The 19636-nt window shown below is 38.2% G+C and overlaps 1 protein-coding gene and 1 pseudogene across 3 annotated transcripts in view; both read right to left on the bottom strand.

Annotated features, from left to right (window-relative positions):
* Window positions 1-400: 400 nt before the first annotated feature.
* LOC130868452 (glyceraldehyde-3-phosphate dehydrogenase-like) lies at window positions 401-1274 on the bottom strand (annotated as a pseudogene).
* Window positions 1275-7936: 6662 nt separating this feature from the next.
* Heph (hephaestin) overlaps window positions 7937-19636 on the bottom strand; it is an 82828-nt gene continuing 71128 nt past the window's right edge. For 2 of the 3 annotated variants that reach the window (XM_057759483.1, XM_057759485.1), the window contains exons 19-22: window positions 18958-19097; window positions 17942-18104; window positions 12725-12769; window positions 7937-10677 (exon numbers count right to left, since the gene is read on the bottom strand). In XM_057759483.1, the coding sequence (XP_057615466.1) occupies window positions 10445-10677; window positions 12725-12769; window positions 17942-18104; window positions 18958-19097 (581 nt within the window). In that variant the 3' untranslated portion in view covers window positions 7937-10444. The remainder of the gene's footprint in view (window positions 10678-12724; window positions 12770-17941; window positions 18105-18957; window positions 19098-19636) is intronic. The other variant, XM_057759484.1, reaches the window with a different exon arrangement.

The raw sequence follows: 19636 nt of genomic DNA, 5'->3' as shown, positions 1-19636 counted from the left end.
TAACATATATTTGCCTAGAAAAACAAATATTTCACACTTTCATATTTCTGTTTTGTTGTCAAGTTTTAAATTTTTTTACATAATTTAGTGATTTTTTTCTTATCTACCTTTAATCTCTACTTCCCTGATTTTTCTTTATTTTGGGTGGGATGGTGCAATGAACTTTACTGATGGTATTCAAGAGACTAGTGCTCCCTAAGCCTCTCCCATTCTCCTGGGGGATCTGGAATGAAAACTGTGAGGGAGATGTTTAGTGTTGGGGGCTCAGTTGGAACAAGGACTCTTCTTGGATGTCATATACACCATAATGTCCACTCCCCAGTTGCTGTAGCCATATTCATTGTCATAGGAGGAAATTAGCTTTACAAATTCGTCATTGAGAGCAATGTCAGCCTCAGCATCAAAGGTGTAAGAGTTTTGTGTCACCGTTAAAGTTACAGGGGACAACCTGGTCCTCAGTGTAACCCAGGATGTCCTTTAGTGGGTCCGTGGATGCCTGCTTCACCACCTTTGTAATGTCTTCATACTTAGCAGATTTCTTCAGATAACAAGTCAGATCCTTGGCAGACACATTGTGGGTAGGAACATGGAAGGCTATGCCAATCATCTGCCCATACAGCTTTGGGATGAACTTGCTCACAGCCTTGGCAGCACCAGTGGATGCAGGGGTGATATTCTGGGCAGTCCCACAGCCATCATGCCAGGGCATAGCAGAAGGACAATCCACAGTCTTCAGGGTTGCAGTGATGAAATAGACTGCAGTCATATGTCCTTCCATAATGCTAAAGTTATCATGGATGACATTGACCGGGGGAGGGGGCTAAGCAGTTGGTGGTACAGGAAGCATTGCTGACAATCTTGAGTGAGTTGTCTTACCTCTTATGATTCAAAATGTATCACAAACATGGAGCCATCAGAGGAAGAGGAAGGGGCAGAGATGATTACCTTTTTGGCCCCACCCTTCCAATGGGCCTGAGCCTTCTCCATGGTGAGGAAAAACAGTAACATCCATAACATATTTAGCATCAACATCACCCCCATTTTATCTTGGTAAGATATAGCTTCTGGAAGATAGTGATGGCCTTCCAACTGATGACATGTTTCCCATTCTCAGCCTTGACTATGCTGCTGAACTTGTAATGGGTAGATTCATACTGGGACATGAAGACCATGAAGTTGAGATCAACTAAGGGGTCATTGATAACAGATTTAACGGGAACCCCGGTAACCAGGCACCCAAAATGGTCCAATCTGTTCACTCTGACCTTCACCATTATGTCTTGGTGAGGAATTTGGAAGTGCAAATTATATGCTGCTGTCTCCTGAATAGGGAGGAGCGCGAGTCAACTGTTGTTTTTTAACTGCTTGAGAGACAGTGTAAATTTCAATAGCAAATACAAAACTTCAGAAATATATTAAAGTTCTTTTTGCCAAAACATGGGAATTTTACTTTTCTCATTCTTTTTACAATAATTTAAAAGAAAATACTTAGTATCTCATTTTCCAGTCACACTAAACCCATGGAGGGTTTGGACATTATGGCTTGAGATGTGTTTCAGTATCATGAACCTGAACGAATTGCTCAGGCAATTACTCAGAACTCCAAGGACTGACTTACAGATTGGATGTAGTTTCCCAAAGCGTAGCAATGACAACCTCTGAAGCTGACATATTTTTACAAATAATATTTGCAAGGATTGTTTTTCTGACCCATAATAACAACTCTTTTATAAATTTAGAGGCAGAAAAATATTTTCTACTTATCTCTAAGAGGTTTCTCCTAACAACCAATTAAGAACCTGAACATTTCAAAAGTTAAATTATGTAATTCTGCCAGCACTTGGTGTAAAAACAACTCACAAACATCAAAATATACAGCGTGGGAAAGAGAAGTCAAGGGTACATTACTTAGGCAGTGATTAGAAGCATGCAGAACTTTCCTTCTTCAATCACCCGTACTTGACCCTTCATTTTAGCTCTACATACTCTGCAGAGCCTTATTTCCGACTTTAACATCCCTTCTTTGCTTGCTTTGCTTCTAAGCAAAGGTTTGTTGTGTGTCATTTAAGGCTATAATTGGGCCTCTTTCCTCCATATGAACTAGAATGCCGCACATCCATGCAACTCCAATACAAATGATTTAACTCAGAAATGCATGGAAAGAGTCCAGATTTTTAATCAGAGTCATGATACCCACTTGTTCTTGACTGAATCTAAGAAATAATAGACAAATAAACAGTGGCTTTGGAAGATAAAGGTATTAGAACTTGTCAGTGAAATATCACTCATATTTTCTCATAAGCACCAAGGTGAAATTTAAAGTCATGTGGTCCTGAAGTTCAAAGTCTTACTCAATCCACAAATTACAAACACAGTAGGGTTGATACTAACTTCTTCCAAGGGTAGACCTTGGATCTCCCAGGCCCCTGGGATGTCCGAGGTCTTTGTCCAAATCTGTATGTACTTGGTTTATTTGCAGGTGGTGGTGGAATTTGAATTTTTCCTAAAGGAATGTTGAAAGAAGTAGCGTGTATAAGGGCAGAGAATGGTAAACCACCAAGACCGTAAATCAATGAGGATATCTTTGCCAATTAAATACTGAAATACTTCCCATTTGAGCAGTATATCAGCACTGCCTCAAGATCAAGAAAATGAACTCCTTTGGATAGTCCATGACTCTGCTTAATTCCTGGCTTGGTGGAGATTCTCCTTGTCAAAAATTTTAATACCTTTCTTTGGATATGGAACACAAAGACAAGAGCCAGTTGAACTTCACAGTGACTTCAAGTTATTTAATTCCTTCACAAGACTACAAATGTTACACAGAAGTATTCTTTAAGGTAGACTTTTTCCATGATACTTAGGGGTCACATTCTGAAAGCCCTGGTTCTTGCTCATGCACACATGTTTATAAATTTCAGGCAGGTATGATTTCACTTTTGGTCATGAAAGAGAGAAGTGTCTGGTACCTAGGCTAATCTAGGGACAAAAAAAAGACATGAGGGATTGTTGGGCTTCTCCTGTATGGACATGATATTTCTAAGAGTAGGCACAACAGGTAGAAAAACTTAGTAAGTTGTGTGTATCTCTAGAAGACCGAAAAAGAAACACATAAATTACATCCTTGCACTTCCTCGAAGACTGGAAGAGCAGAGGCACAGTAGAAGTCTTCATTGTGACATGGCCTTATCTTCCTCAAACTCTGAAAGGGATTCCCTCCCTCTTTGAAAGTTTGGTTTCTGTACTTTCAGATTTCTTTAAACAGCCATGTAAAGAGCGAAAAGGTTAAGCCAGGCGATGGTGGCACACGCCTTTAATCCCAGCACTCGGGAGGCAGAGGCAGGCGGATCTCTGTGAGTTCGAGACCAGTCTGGTCTACAGAGCTAGTTCCAGGACAGGCTCCAAAGCCACAGAGAAACCCTGTCTCGAAAAACAAAAAAAAACAAACAACAACAACAAAAAAAAGTGCAAAAAGATTTGTTTTTTCTTTCCTGCTCTCTCTGTTTTTCCTTTTCTTGTTTTATTACAATACCTAGGAAAACCAGTATCATGTAAAGGAGAGTAGTCAGGAGAGATATACTTTCCTTATTCCTAATCTTGCTGGAAAAACCTCTAGCTTTTCATCATGATTTTATTAGCTGTAAGAGTTTGTAGGTGTTCTTAATTTAATAAAGTAAGAAAGCTACCCTTTATTACTTGTTTTCTTGTATTTATATGAGTGGGTGTGTAGACATTTCATATAACTCTTTTGCAACTATTGACATTATCAAATAATTGTGTTTTCTTAGGTCATTGATGGACTAAATTACATTAATTGATTTTTACTTGTTGAGTCAGACTTGTATACCTAGAATACAGCCCAAGTGTACTTTGTGTAACTTAGTATTTACTAAGGTACTTTATTAGTAAAATCTCTATTGCATCATTTTTTTTCACCTCAAGTTTCTCATGGGTAATTTTGTTGACTTAGTATAAAGTAGGAAGTAGTTTCTCTATTGGAAGAAACTACAACGAACTGACTCAACTGCTTCCTTAAATGGTTGCTGGAATTCACTAGGACACCCGTCTTCACCCATTGCTTTCTATTTAGAACAGTTAAGGAATTTTAAATTTAAAAATTTAAGTAATTTGTACACTGATATAGGTTGGAAACACTATGGCTGTTGAGTTGTTCATATCACTCACTTATTATTATCCTTTTAATAGCTTTATGATCTATAATAATGATGTAGAAGTGATAGAATTGGTAATATAAAGGATTTACTGATAATTTAGTTAGGAAACTTAGACAGACCTGTTAGAGATAAGGGAAATTGAGCACTTTATAATGGAAATGTTTATTCACCAGGACTGACTAGCCATGAGGCTCCATTCCTATGACAAAGGATACAGCCCTCACTAACAACTAGCCATTAAGCCCTGATTCCCATCCCCAAGGACATACTTCTAATGGGCAACTCATGGGGGGAGGGGGCAGCATAGAGTCACAACTATTGTTAAATTCTGATATGCCATTGGGTTTCTTTTGCCCAAAGACCTCAATTTAAAATCATAACTTAAAATCATACTAAGATGGTTAGTGAGACTTTTTATTTTATCCATGAAGCATTTTAAAGCATATTTTTAAGTATTAAACGTGTTTTTTTTTTCAGCTACTGATTTCTAGTTTGGGTCAACTACAATTAAAAAAAACAAACCATATAATATTAATTTGTCTATGTTTAATGATGTTTATTGTATGCTTCAGGATATCATATAATTTTTTGTACATTAATGTTCAATGCACCTTTTTGTGATAAAACAACTCAAATGTCCACAATAAGTAAAATGGAAAAAAAAATCACCTTATTCTCACACAATAGAATACAACTCAGAAATTATTTTAAAAATAAGATGCTAGTGGAAAGTCCAAGGTCCTCCCCCCTCCATCCAGGTCTAGGAAGGTAAGCATCCAAATTGGTTAGGCTCCCACAAAGCCAGAATATGAAGTAGGATCAAAACCCAGTGCCATTGTCCTTGACTTCTCATCTTGTCCACCATGTTCAGAGAGTCCGGTTTTATCCCATGCTTTTTCAGTCCCAGTCCAGCTGGCCTTGGTGAGCTCCCAATAAATCAGCCCCACTGTCTCACTGGGTGGGTGCACCCCTCACGGTCCTGACTTCCTTGCTCATGTTCTCCCTCCTTCTGCTCCTCACTGGGACCTTGGGAGCTCATTCTGGTGCTCCAATGTGGGTTTCTGTCTCTATCTCCATCTATCCCACAGGGCAGGGAACCCTGACTACTCTTCGGACTGGAGAGGGAGTGGGGGGAGGGGGAGAGGAGTGGAAGGAGGGGGAGGGAAATGGGAGGCTGGGAGGAGGCAGAAATTTTTTTTCAATAAAAAAATAAAAATAAAATAAAAGAACAAATATTTTAAAAATAATAAATAAGATGCCAGTACATACAACAAGGAAGTTAGATCACATAGTACACACTACATGAATTGTATCTGTGCACAATTCATGCATAGACTCTTCACTAGATACAGAATTGAAATGATGGAGTGAGTCAGTTTCTCAATATGTAGCCCAAGCCAGCTTTCAACTTTCAATAAAGTCTAAGCTGGCCATGAACTTCAGTCTTCACTGATTTGCATTCCAAGCTTTAACTCTAGGTGTGGCTCTGGTAATCTTTTTCTTCCTTCATAGAAAAATACTACACCACTTTCTTCTAGTTTTCAGAGTTTCTAAAAGGTAGCCACTGTCATTCAATTTGCCCTTACTCGTTGTCTATTTCCATGATTATGTTTTTCTTAGTTAGGATTTCTATTTCTGTGAAAAGACACCATGACCATGACAACTCTTATAAAGGAGAACATTTAATTGGGGTGGCTTACAGTTTTGGAGGTTTAGTCCATTATCTTCAGGGTGGGAAGCAAGACAGTGTGCAGGCAGATGTGGTGCTAGAAAAAAAAAAGCTGAGAGTTCTACATCATGATCTGCAGGGAGCAGAAGCAACTGTGTATCACACTGGACATAGCTTGAGCATAGGAGACCTCAAAGCCCACCTCTACAGTGACACGCTTCCTCTAACAAGGCCACACCTGCTTCAACAAGACCATAATTCATAATAGTGCCACTCCCTTTGAGCATTCAAAAACCTAAGTCTATGGGGACCATAATCATTCAAACTATCACAATGTCCTACCTTGCTTGTTTTGAGTGTAAGTATGCTGCGACTTGGTTGTTCCTGGTAGAGAGTCATATGATGCAAAGCTAAAATTACATTTTCAGTCCCGCTGTCCCTATTTAGTGATTTTCTCTTTCTTCTTCTGTTGTTGCCTCTTTAATTATCTCCAGGGTCTAGTTATCTTCAGGGAGATCTAAACGTACAATATGTTGTTCGAACTAGAGACTTAATTATATTTTTGAAGCCTTCCTTTTCTGTCTGAAAAATCAATTGTAAGTCCGGAGAGAATCTGAGAAAAACATCAGGAAAAGAATACAATAGTCCAGGAAACAAACGGCTTTGAATTTTTTGCCCTCTTTGTTTTGAGAAACAGTTTCATTCAGTGGCCCAAGCTGGTGTGGAACTCATTGCGCACTCTAGGCTGACCTTCAACTTGTGTCCTTTAGGTCTCAATGCTGGGATGGTATGCATAAGTCACCATGCCAAGTTAACAAATAGTTAAGCTTTTAAGTGAAGTGGGAACCAACAAAGACATAAACAAATAAAAATATTTGGGTTCAGTAGGATGGGTCACTGGGTAAAATTGCTTGTCATACATGCCTGATAATGTGAGTTCAATCACCCAAACCCACAGTCAGGGGAGAAAATCCATTTTTGAAAGTTGTTTTCTGACCTCCACATACAGGATCTGGTATGCGCTCCACAATAGTAATAAGAAAAACAAAATTGTTAAAAAATAAAATATTTTAAAGATGTATTGGAGAGAAAGCAAATAAGACATTATTGTATTGATGTTGATGGATGAGAGTATATTTAACTATTTTTCACATAGTACCTCCTTAAATCTATATTTGCAACAACTTAAGTAAAAAATACATCCTTTTCTAAAATACGAAGGCTCTAAGGTTCCATTTTTTGGTTGGAGGCAGAATTACAACAAATAAAAATGTATTTTGTTTGGAGACAGAGATGGCTCATCGGTTATGAACAAGTACTGCTCGTGCAGAGGACTAGAGTTCGGTTCCCAAACCTACATTCAATATCTTGACACCATTGGTAATTCCAGCTCCAGGGTGTCTGATGCCTCTGGCCTTGCTCCATTTCCTCATACACATATATATAATTACAAAATAATTTTAAAAATAAGTCTTTTAAAATGCATTATGACATACCTATATCTCCCAGTCTCACATATGCAAACTAAGGACTTTCCAGTTATATGAATATTACCAACATTAATTGACTGGGTTCCCTGGAATAGAGTCAATTTTCATTAATATCCACATAAACAACAGATCAAAGGATGGTTGTCGGCTGCTGCTACATCAATCAATTTGCAAAGGCTTAAATACTAACACTTTGTTGTGGTAAATTGTTGTAAAAGAAATTCAACGTGATAAAAAAAACTGATATTATAAAGGACTTATTAATAGATTTGCTTAGGAAAGATTAAGTCACACATGTAAAACTTAACCCGAGTAGCCCTACTTACAAAACACCACAAAGGTAAGTAGCATGTTCACCAGGCCTGAGAGAGATGAGTAAAATTTATGATGCTAGAATGTGAATGGTTATTCACCAGGGCTGACCAGTCATTTGGCCCTGATTCCTATACCAAAGCTATACTTCTAAGGAGCAGCTAGAGTTGGAGCAGCATAGGGCGACAGTGATCACTGAGGTCTAGTCTGCCATTCAGTCTCGTATGTTCCTATCAGGAAAAACAAATGCTGTTACAGGGAGCCCACCAGAGAAGAAAACTCAGACACTGTCTATATCCAACTGAAAGTCTTTATTCCAGCCAGCTGGGACTACACTCAGATATTCAGGACCCAAGTATAGCACTGCAATTTAGGGTAAGGACAAACCATATCCTGCTACCTGCCTCTGCAGGTGCACTAGCAAGCAGTTTAACAAAAGTTAATTCGCTGGAAGGGGAGGTTTTGCATAAGCGGGCAGTTTAACAGAAGCCAAGATAAATTAGCTGGAGCATCTTGAATTCAGGTTCCTAGAACAGAGTTGGGTAATTTTCCACATCAAGGAGATCAAATTCTAGTCAAACCTAAAACAGTTTTGACAGGAATGATGAAGGAACACGAAGATGAAAGAACCTCTGTACCATTCTGCTCCGCCACAATTTCGCCATGTAGAAAGGATGGCCCTCAGTAACAATTATTCGAAAAGGAATAACACTGGTACAGTTAAAAACAATGATGGCAGTATCTTTACTATGTAATTCTAGCTACCTAAGTGACAAGAATTGCTGACTGTTTAAATTGTTATAAGTGTGAGCTTAGGCCAGGACAGAAAGAGATTTTAGCATGACAGTGTTTGTGGGACACATAAGCCTAAGGTGTATATAAGTCAATAAAACCTTCCATTCATTTCTGACTCTTATTTGAGCATTGTCACAGTCAACCATGTACACTTTGGTTAAGAGTCTACAAAATACCTTCTAAGTGTGTAGAATCATTTCTCTCTAAGAAGGCATATTATTTCTAAAACAGGACAATGGGTAAATATGGTACCTAGATTTCCAGAAATTTTCCAGAAAGTCACTGAGCATGGACGAATAAAACACATTATTCTGGTCTTTGTTTTCATCTCTGGCCTCTGACCTTCAGCATCCTATGGCAACTGGAAACCAACTCTGTGGGTTGCTAACTAAGTAAACAAGTTGCTAGGCAACCTCACAATTTGAAATCAAGTGCAAAAGAACGACAAAGAATAATAAGAAGTTTCCAAGACAAAGGGAGAATAGAACATTTTTAAAGTCAAAGACATGAAAATTTGAGTCTCCACTCAATTTGCAGCTGAGTCATCCTAAGTAAAATCATTTAATCTCCCCTTTAATGAACCGAGGCAAATCCAGTCTAATCAGGAATTAGAATTATTTGCTATGTGTAGGAAGATCACTACACACCTCTGTTATTACCTTGTTTTCTGTTTTGTTTCCTTTCTGCTTTCTTTTTCAACCCAGGGACTCTCTTTTATTAGGCAATCACTTTGCCACTAGGCTATATTCCCACTCCATTGCTATTATCATTACTCTCCATGATGCCCCTTCTGTTCTCCATTTGCCATGTGGAAACTCTAGTGAGAATGGGCTGTCTTACTCTATTCCCTTTTCTCCTGCCTTTGCTTTCTGATCAAAGTTTCAGAGAAGATTGAACATGCTGGTCAGAAAGAGATATTGCTGTAAGGTACAGGAAGGAATGATTCTGTTCTATGAAGCTGTCTACAAACTGCAAGCCTGTCTCTCGTATCCCCATAGCCATCCCTACCAACCAAATTGCCATGCATGCACCTATCTCTTTTTGTCCAGTGGACAGGTGTGAGTCTTGTCTCAGTGCCTTCTCTAGCCACTTTTCTTGACATTCCAAAAATGTTTAGCACCCATAGAACTTCTCCTCTAGGATGTTACTACTCTGACATGGAGGCTTACGTTGAGAAAGCACACAGATCTCTAGGATCCACAAAGGGTGTCTAGATTTATAATTTGCCTTCCCAGATCACTGAAATCCTTTTGTTTAAAACGCAACTCCACCTCCCAGTTGCCATGAGAATCATCAAAATTACTAAATCCAGTGTTCCAGTCTTTTAATAAGTACTTTAATGGATAGGATTCACTACCTCAAACATGCAGAGATCACCCCAAAGTCCCTTCAGTACCACTGTGAAGAAACCTGAAGAACAGTTTTACAGGTGTTTCTGGTTCCAGTGTTTGTAGGTACTCATAACAACCACAGTTCTTTCACCTAAATAGTCCATTGCCAAAGATAATTAAAGAGTAATTTTGATTCCTACTCCCCACGCTACCTCTCATTTTCCATAATGCTTATGTTCTTGGTCCTTTATTTAGTTATGGGTTATCTTTGTGGCTCATCATTTGGCTTCAATTAAAAGTATACTTTTCTAGCTAGGTTCTGGAAATAAAAGCCTAATTAGATACCTTCTTGGTATCTATTCTGTGAGAACGATTACATTCTAGGAATTTCCGTACAATACTGAAGGGTGACATATCCTAGCTACTGAAATTTGTTTACAAAGGTACTTACCTAATCCTAACTGCCTCAGGTTGCAAGGAAAATTAAGAAAAAGTAAGAGCATGATTTCCATGTAAATAAATAAAGAAATAGCCAAGTAATTTTGATTCCATCCTCTGCCTTTCCTCTCCCCCTACCCCTTGACAAAAGAGTTTCCTGCTAGTGCACGGCTTCCTGGGAGCATGGGATACATTCCAGATGTGTTTTCTGGAGATATCTTCAGGATTCAGCTATTACTGCTTGAGAGACAAAAGCTTGAAGCTATCATCAAGAATAGACCTCCTGTTGCGCCGAAGCTTTCTTTGTCGATGCTGGTACCAGACTACACCACCAAGAGCCAGAGCAACAAGAAGAAGAATTACACTTATGGCGATCAAAACAGAAGACAGAATCTCAGCATCCTTTATGGGAATCGTCATGCCCAACAGCTTCACATTGTCTTCTCCAATGTCTCTTAGGATCACTGCTGAAATGGAGAAAGAGGAAAGGGATACCCAGACATGAGTTTACCTTTTACAGGCATCTTCTAGACAAACAAGTCCATGAAAATAGGACAGAAGACCTGCCCCCATTCCTCAAACCAACTGATGAAGATAGATTTTAAATTTATAATCAGATAATTCATATAATTACAATATCATAGCTAGAAGCTCTTCTTGTCAATCAGTGATGAATAATTTTTTTTTTTGCCCATGGGGAGTCCTAAGAATCACTGGAGAATACTTAAAATCTTATGCTATAGAAAAAAGAATTAGACTTGATCTGCATGGACCCAGAGAGTAGAACTAGAAGAAATAAGTGAAACTTCATGAAGACATTGAGTCAATCCAACTTATCAACATTCATTTTAGTCATTAGACTGTGACAGTTTGCCACCATGCTGTCTGGACTCCCACCTGTACAGATCATGTTAATAGAAATTTCAGCTAGATCTTTTCTGATGATTGTGATAGTTCCTGTCATATAAACATTTCACTGTCCTTAAGTGATCTGCATGACAAAGCTCAGAATTTCAAGTCACACATTCCAACCCTGTCATTCAGGCTCTAAACTACCTTTCTAGTCTTATCTGATATTTTTCAACCACAGTAACTCAACCTTTATTTCCTGTAAACATGGCACCTCTATAGGTTCTGACTTTGTTCATGTATCTTACTTTGCCTGAATAATTTCCAACTTTTCTTTTTCTTTGTAACTCCAAGTTAAAATTTATATATCTGCAATTCATTTGGACAATTAGTGGTGCATGTCTCTAGGGTTCCAAACTGGCTGTGTTCTTTCTGAACCTATAGTTTATCTAGTCTATGACCTAGGGCTAAATGACTGAATCCCTAGTGAATCTTAGTTTACTCTTTTAGCAAAATGTAGATAATGATGACCATTCCTAAGAAAGGGGATTATTATCAGATTTGAATGAGTTAATAATATGCATGAAATATTTAGCATGGCACCTGGTAAACAGCAAATATATAATAATTATAAGATAGTATTGCTATTTACCCCTTCTGTGCACAGCATCTAACATTACAATTATTGTTTCTGTGTCTCATTCCATTTTTAGGCACTGGAAAGTAGCGATTATGTCTTATTTGTTTTTGTGCCCCTGGTAATTGACACTTGTTTGATGAATGCATAATTGGAAGAATGAATGTTCTCAGAGACCTGAAAGAAGATGCAAAGTAATGAGTTCAAATAGAAACTGAACAGCATTATGGTTCTGAGTTTACATTCTGGCATTTAGTCTTCTTGTGACCCTGAACAAACTTTCAATTTAGAATATTCACGAATTTTGTTAGACCTATAATTTTGACAGATTTTTCCTCAAGTGAGAGTTTATAAAAAATACACATATAATATTTATGTATATGTATACAAATATGCACATATTATATACACATATGCACATTCATATGTATATATATAAATGATAAATGCATACATACACACACACATATATATAAACACATGTATGTATATAGACAGACAGACAGACAGACAGACAGACACACACACACACACACACACACACACATATATATATATATATATATATATATATATATATATATATATATATATATATATATGAAAACGAATGATTCCCAAGCTACAATTCCTTGGTATTCTGTAGATGAAAAAAAAGGATAAAAGTAGTTGTTAATGGGCATCTGGTATTTGTTCTCATCCCACATTGTCTATGCAGGAATCCTTGTTTTGGCTACAACTCTTTCAGGTCCAACCTAGCAGGATTTGGAATTTTCTTCTCCCTCATAAAATATTTCGTGAGCTAAGGTTACAGCTTTCGATGTGACTGTTTCCACAATCCAGAGGTTATGGGGGAGACACAAGGTGAATAAACATGTCAAGGGTCACTAAATCCTAGTTCATTGGCTTCTGACATCTTACAGAAATCTTAAGTTGTTATATTATGGTGCCGAAGTTCAGTCATGCTAGAAGTATCACACACACACACGACATGTAACTTCTCAGTATATATGCATCATCCCACATACCTTTTCCAATCTCTTTGGTAACGGTACTCATAGTACTTAAATGTTCTGTGGGAAAAGACAAGAGGTTAATCCTATTATTCTTTGTACCTATCGAGAGGATTTCTATGGGATATTTACATTACTTGAAACAATTTCTTTTTGGAATTTACTACTTTTTAAAGGTCTCCCTGATTGGATTTGATATCTGTTCTAAGAGTACAAGGGAATCCATGCCTGGTACTTAAAACCTAGTCAAAAACCCATAGCAGGGCAGACTGTAGGTCCTGTGTGGTGGTGGTGGGGTTATGGACTACTGTTGTTTAGCAAATGAACATAGTATCAAGCCACCTCCTAAACAGTTCCATTTATCCTTCTAGACATATGATATTCTCAGATTTAAAGAAAAAGACTTTTTCCTGTGAACAATAATGAAAGGAGAGGCCTACTGCTGTGCAGATGCTCAGTCCTGAAAAACACATTTGTACTATCCACGGAAAAGCTTGAGGAACACTGTGAAAGAAATGTCATGAAAAATGGAAGCACTGGAAGACATGGAGAGGGACTGCAAAAGATCATCTCCTGAGCAAGACAAAGTCTCTGCAATCATAAAGTCAAAGCAGGTGCAGCTCCCTGCAGCGGATCTGCACAAGAACGGCACTGTCAACAGTCAGGCACAGATGGAAAAGAAGCGCAGGTCTCTACCCCTCATGGTTGGCCTTTGCTACAGATAAATTCAGGGAGAGTGAGGACCATTGCCTTCAGTTAAGTACCCACTGAGGATCTCACCAGGCTCCAACAAATAGTTCCAATTCAATGGTCATACAGATGGCTCTGATTAAACTGAATGTCACCAAACCAACCTAAAAGTCATGAATCTGAGAAAGGGACTGGTTGAGGGAGGATGGCAGGGAACGTGGTAGTTAAAGGGAAAGAGAATAAGCCAAATACATTAACAGAATGCATGAAACTGTCAAATAAGGAATTTCATCAGTAAAAAAAAATCAATATTAAAATGTTAATTTAGTTTTGACTGGTCACAGGAAACAAGAGCAAGTTGACAGACCTAGGCAGCCAAAATATAACTTAGCCCTCTGCCTTTACATCTGTTTCTCGTCCCTTTCTCTATTCCCATTGAATACTATGTTACTTCTCTTCCACCATTTCCCAGCCTCCCTTTAGAAAGCTCCCGCTCTCTGTCAAATGTGCTTCTCTACACATTCAATCCTGTCTCAAAATACTACTAATAATAATTCTCCCTTTCTTCAGTGAAGCGGAACTATTTTCTGAGGGTGTGCTATTCAAATATTGATTCTCCCATTTTAGTAAACACTGATTGCTTATGAGGATCACATTAACCAGACAGAAAAACAAAAAAACATTTCTTGTTATTCTTAGCCAGTAGTTCTCTTCCTCCATGGAAGTCTTTGATTATTAATATAGTCCTTCTTCATTTCCATCCCAGGAATCAGACATTTTCATTCCAGTCACTTGTATCTACTCCAGTTCGAGCCCTCATGCTAAATCATGATCATATTGGATTGCTCATCCAGACCGGCACCAATGCAGAAATCCCAGTGCTAACAAAAATCTCTTTTTAATGCTTATTGTTTTGCTAGCAAAAATCCTGTTGTTCTCCCCTCAATAAACATTTTATTCCTAAACCATTTAACTTCCCATACCTACCAATTTCATCCATATCTTATCTTCTACTAATGACAAGATTAAAATACACGGTCTATAACTTCAAACACTAACATAGGGAATCACAGTAACTTTCCTTGCCTTGTATTTTACCCAATATGTTGAATACCACCAGAAAAAAGTCATATGCATATAGAGACTTGGATTCTCCTGTCTAATTTTAACTATGCCCTTAATGCTATAAAGCCATACTGACTTTATTTCTCACTCCAAAGAAGCTATCCTAACACTTCTCCCAATTTCCTCCAATAGCTCCCCCTCAGCAGATGACTATCAGCTGAGCCACAGAGAAATAAAGAGAACATGAGGCAGAAAAATCTGCTTGTCAGGACCTTCTTTTAAACTTACACACTGATCCTCTTTTTTTCTGTCTTCTCTCTTATCACAATAGAAAGATTATCTTCCTCCACTATTGTATTAATCCTTCATCTTAGATGTGGCTCATGTACCTCATAGCTTCATCAGAAACTTTATCCAAGAAATGGCCTTTTTAGAAATTGGAAATGACCTAGAGGTCCCTCAACAGAAGAATGGGTAAAGAAAATGTGGTACATTTATACAATGGAGTATTACTCATCTTTTTTAAAAAATGACATCATGAAATTTGAATGCAATCGAATGGAACTAGAAAAAAATCATCCTGAATAAGGTAACCTAGACCCACCCAGGAAGACAAACACGTTAATAACCATTTATATGTGAATATTAGCTGATAAGTAAGTGATAACTAAGCAACAATGCACAGACCCACAGAGGGTAAGTATAAACAAAGAGATCTCATTAGGAAATGGAAGGTAGAATAGATAATTACAGATAAACAAGGATGGGGGGATCTAAAACAGAAGGATCAAGTAGATGGCAGTTGTGGGAGGGGTAACAGCTAAAATTAAGTGATATTCGAGGGGCAGTATAAAACTAATATGGTAGAAACTTCCTAAAAAATATATATGAAGGTGATCTAAACAGCCAAATAACAAGAAGACAGAGTCCCAGCTGTCCACCTTTTGTCACCAAACAAAGCTTCCTGTACCAGGATTGGGTACATCTAGTTGAATTGTTGGCACAAGGGCCCCAATGGGAAAGCCTAAACAACTAAGAGTGTTGTCAAGACTATTGATTGTTCTCCACAAACATAGCAAGACCCCATTTCTGAAGACAACACCTACACAACTCATTGCACATGGAGAAGTTAAGCTGGTGCCTACACTACGTTTTAGCATCTTTGGCACAGAAATGTACTCTGCATTCTCTCAAAAAAGAAACATAAACACCAAGTCCACCACAAACCTTCTGATCTACAGTGGTATCCTGTCTGCAAGATATGCTAGGGCAATGGTGACCAAAACTTGTGGGAGTAACCAACCAACATGTGATTTGACTTACAACCCCCTCCATGAGATGGAACCCATGCCCAGTACTACCTGGGTGACCAAGAACCAAAGACTAGATAGCCTAGTGACCTAGGGGAAAACTAAATAATACTGGTCTAAAAGAGGAAAATAAAACAACAAAAAGCATAGTGATTAAATTACTCCTTATGATAGTCTGCTATACTCATAGATCAGTGCCTTGTTCAACCTCCACCAGAGAACTTTCCTCCTATAGTATTTGGGAACAAACATAGAGAACCACAGCCAGAGAATGAGAGACCTTGGAAGACTAAGCCCTAAATGGGAAATCTCCATCAAATCCCTCCCTGCACGGAGCTCAGGGAACACCAAGTAAGAGGCAGCAGAAAGAGTATAAGAGCCAAAAGGCATGGAGGACACCAACAGAACAAGACCTTCTAAATCAACATGAGCAAAGCTTATATGAATCTATAGCACCTTGATGGTGTGTGTCTTCTGGGCTATGGAGGAACAGAAAAATGACAACTGGGTTCTGGGGGATTATACCAGAGTAATAAGTAAAAGCAACAGAAGCAATATTCTACCATTGAGATTTGGCAGAGAAAAACTTTTTTTGTTGTTGTTTTTTTGTTTTTTTTGTTTTTTCGAGACAGGGTTTCTCTGTGGTTTTGGAGCCTGTCCTGGAATTAGCTCTTGTAGACCAGGCTGGTCTTGAACTCACAGAGATCCGCCTGCCTCTGCCTCCCGAGTGCTGGGATTAAGAGAAAAACTTTTTAATGATATGAGAAATCATACATACTATCATTTTGTCTTTTTCCATTAAGAGCAGAGTTGTTTTCTGTACTCCAGTTGACTTAAGTCTGTTTGAATAGTCAAAGGCATCTTTCCTCTCTATGTCTTTTGATAGAGTCAGTGACTGTCCATCTCAGAATACCTACTCTAATACCATTATTTTCCAAATCAGGATGATATATGAAAAAACTTTAAAAACATACATACTAGTAACATCACATGGACTGAGTTGGTTATAATTAGGAAAAAATGTATATATAGATATAGATACATGCATGCAATAATAATTAATAGAAAAGGGGTTGTGACTTTGAAAAAGAGGAAAGAGGAATGTGTGTGTGTGTGTGTGTGTGTGTGTGTGTGTGTGTGTGTGTTTGTGTTTGGAGGGAGAAAGGGGAAATACTATAATTATATTATAGGCTTAAAAATAAAAGCAAAGTAAAAATATGCATTGATCTAAGAAGGCTTCTTGGAATGAAAATAGTGCTGGTCCCTGGACACAGTTCATGTAGAAGAAGAGTGAGACATTTACCATTTAACTTAGAGATAATTTTGAAGTGAGACATTTACCATTTAACTTGGACAGACAATTCTGAAGAACTGCCATTTACAGCCTTCACAAAACCATGACTAGAGTATCCCCTAGAATTATTTTCTTCTCTTTAGAAAAGGATTCACTACAATCCGGGGTTTGGATCTGTGAGCATGTCTGTGTGTATGATATGTTTGTTGTATATATGCTCACATGTGTTTGTGCAGGAATGTGTGCTCATGCCAATACATTCAAAGGTTAGAGGCACTGGATGTCTTTCTTCCTACTTTCCACCTCTGTTTCATTGACAAGAGTCTGCCACTGAACCCAAAACTTGCTGTTTGGCTTAGCTGAGTAATCAGTGAGCGCCCAGGATTTTCCAGTCTTCATCCTGCCACACCCGGGTTCTAGGTATTTTGGTCATAGCCAGCTTCTTGTAAATAACTGCAAACTTAGATTCTCATGCTTGCTTGCAAACATTGTTGCCCACTCAGCTCTCTTCCAAGCCCCACAGATTTGTCTGTATCGACACTGACCACATCAAGGAAGCATTCACTAGTAATTTCCTTGAAGTAGTACCTCTATTAGACTTTAAATGAATCTGTAAATAAATGAATAATTTTTTTTACCAAAGAGTGGTAAACCCACACTAGCAAAGCGCTCTCCCTTGCAAATGTAATAAACTCACATGGGAGGATGAGAAATGCAGCTTGGGGAAATGCCTAATCAGGGGCCCCGCTCTATGATAAAACCTGGTTCTTCTGAGTCAGTAGGGGAAGTTCAAGTGGTTCCTTACTATTACCTGTTCTCTACAGACTAGACAAAAGATTAGAAAATAACACACTTGGGGGATTTGGGTCTTACCTCCATGAGACAAGACAGTAAAGATGGTCTCCATGCCAGCATGGACATGGTCAGTCACGTGGCAGTGCATCAACCATGTCCCAGGGTTGCTAGCTACCATCTCCACAACCTCAAATGTCCCTGGGAAAAGATCTACAACATCAGCCCGGTAACTATGTCCATTCTGTAATAAAGATGATGGCGAGAAGTGAAAATGAGGAACCAATTTACAGCTTACAGCAACTAAAAGTCTGTGATGTCCTTTTTAGGTTCTTAAGACTCCAAAATGTCTGCGACAATGAGAAACATCAAAGGTCCATTTATTTATCTCTCCTAGAACTCAATCATGCAAACTAAAACAACACAGCACTGTTCTCCTACTTTTTCATAAAGTGCCAAGATAAACGATGTTACCAGTCTTTTAAAGGGTTCAAATCTGGTTTCTCTGAAACTTTTAATAAGCTAAAATCTGGAGAGTCTGGATAAAGTTCTGATCTCTTAGAAGGATCCACATGTTTTCTTTCGAAGAGAATCTAGCTTCGTTTCTCCTTGCCAAGACCCCAATCAAAATAGTTCTAAATCTCTAATCTACAACAATGTCTCCAATTCTGTGCTCTTTTCCTAAGATTAAAACTTTTTCCCAACCATGTATTGTTCTATGTAGATCCTGAACTTAAAGTCTTGTTATGATGGATTCAAGACTTTCAGGAATTTTTAAGAATATTTGAAATTCCTTCCTCTTAAGATCATTGCTCATCGAATCTAAAGTCTTTGGCTCAGATACAGTAACACTGGTTCCTTCCATCTACTTACCTTTTAAGTGAGACATTCTCTTTCTTATCAGAAGGAATAGCTAAATCCTACAAGAAGGGACTACCTTGAGGTATACAATTTATTAGAATCCCCTGCTAGATGCTCCATTCCATAAACCTTCATATTCCTTAACTATTACCTTATTCCTTGTCATTGCCTTCTGCGAAGACTCTTAAGGCATCGTTTGAATCACCCCTGTGGGGTTCAACCATATTTCAGCTCACCTGATAAAGGAAACTCTCCGCATGGAAGTGTACAGTGTGAATGTCAGTATCTTGACCCATGGCTAGCATGTACCAGGCTACTTGTTCTCCTTGGTATACGGTAAGACCCTTGAGATTAGCATAAAGTTTCCCATTGATGGCTGCAAAAGAAGAAAATGTCTCATATCTTTTCTTTTATTTACAGTTTGCCACTGTGTTCTGTGTATTTCCTGTCATTTCTGATGATAGCAATAGGCTACTAACTTGCTACATTACTCTATAGTATATATCTTCCACAATAATGATATCAGAGCTATCTCTAAGCAATTATTCTAATCATGTTATTTTGCAGTTAAAAAACTTAAGGGCTCCTCCTTTTCCCAAACAACAACAACTACACAGCAATAAGTTCATTTAAAATATAGCTCCATATCAGCTTCCCAGGTCCACCTCCAACTACCCACACTATCGATTCCAGTTAGTGGATTTGTTCTCTTTCACTACCATCCCCTTGGTCTATACATGTCTGAATCCTTAGGCTTCTGAGTTTCCTTCTCATAAAAATTGCTTCCTTATTATTTCTCTTTAAAATTTCACCCCCTTAAGAAAACTTTTCTGATTTCCTAAGCTCCTCTATGTAACCTCAATTTCTTATATCACCTTCCCCCTTTGAACTCTTTCAATACTCCTCAGCATGATT

Source organism: Chionomys nivalis, chromosome X (assembly GCF_950005125.1).
Source record: "Chionomys nivalis chromosome X, mChiNiv1.1, whole genome shotgun sequence".
Classification (NCBI taxonomy): Eukaryota; Metazoa; Chordata; class Mammalia; order Rodentia; family Cricetidae; genus Chionomys; species Chionomys nivalis.
The sequence above is the reverse complement of the archived record's forward strand: the minus strand, read 5'-3'. Positions and strand labels throughout refer to the sequence as shown.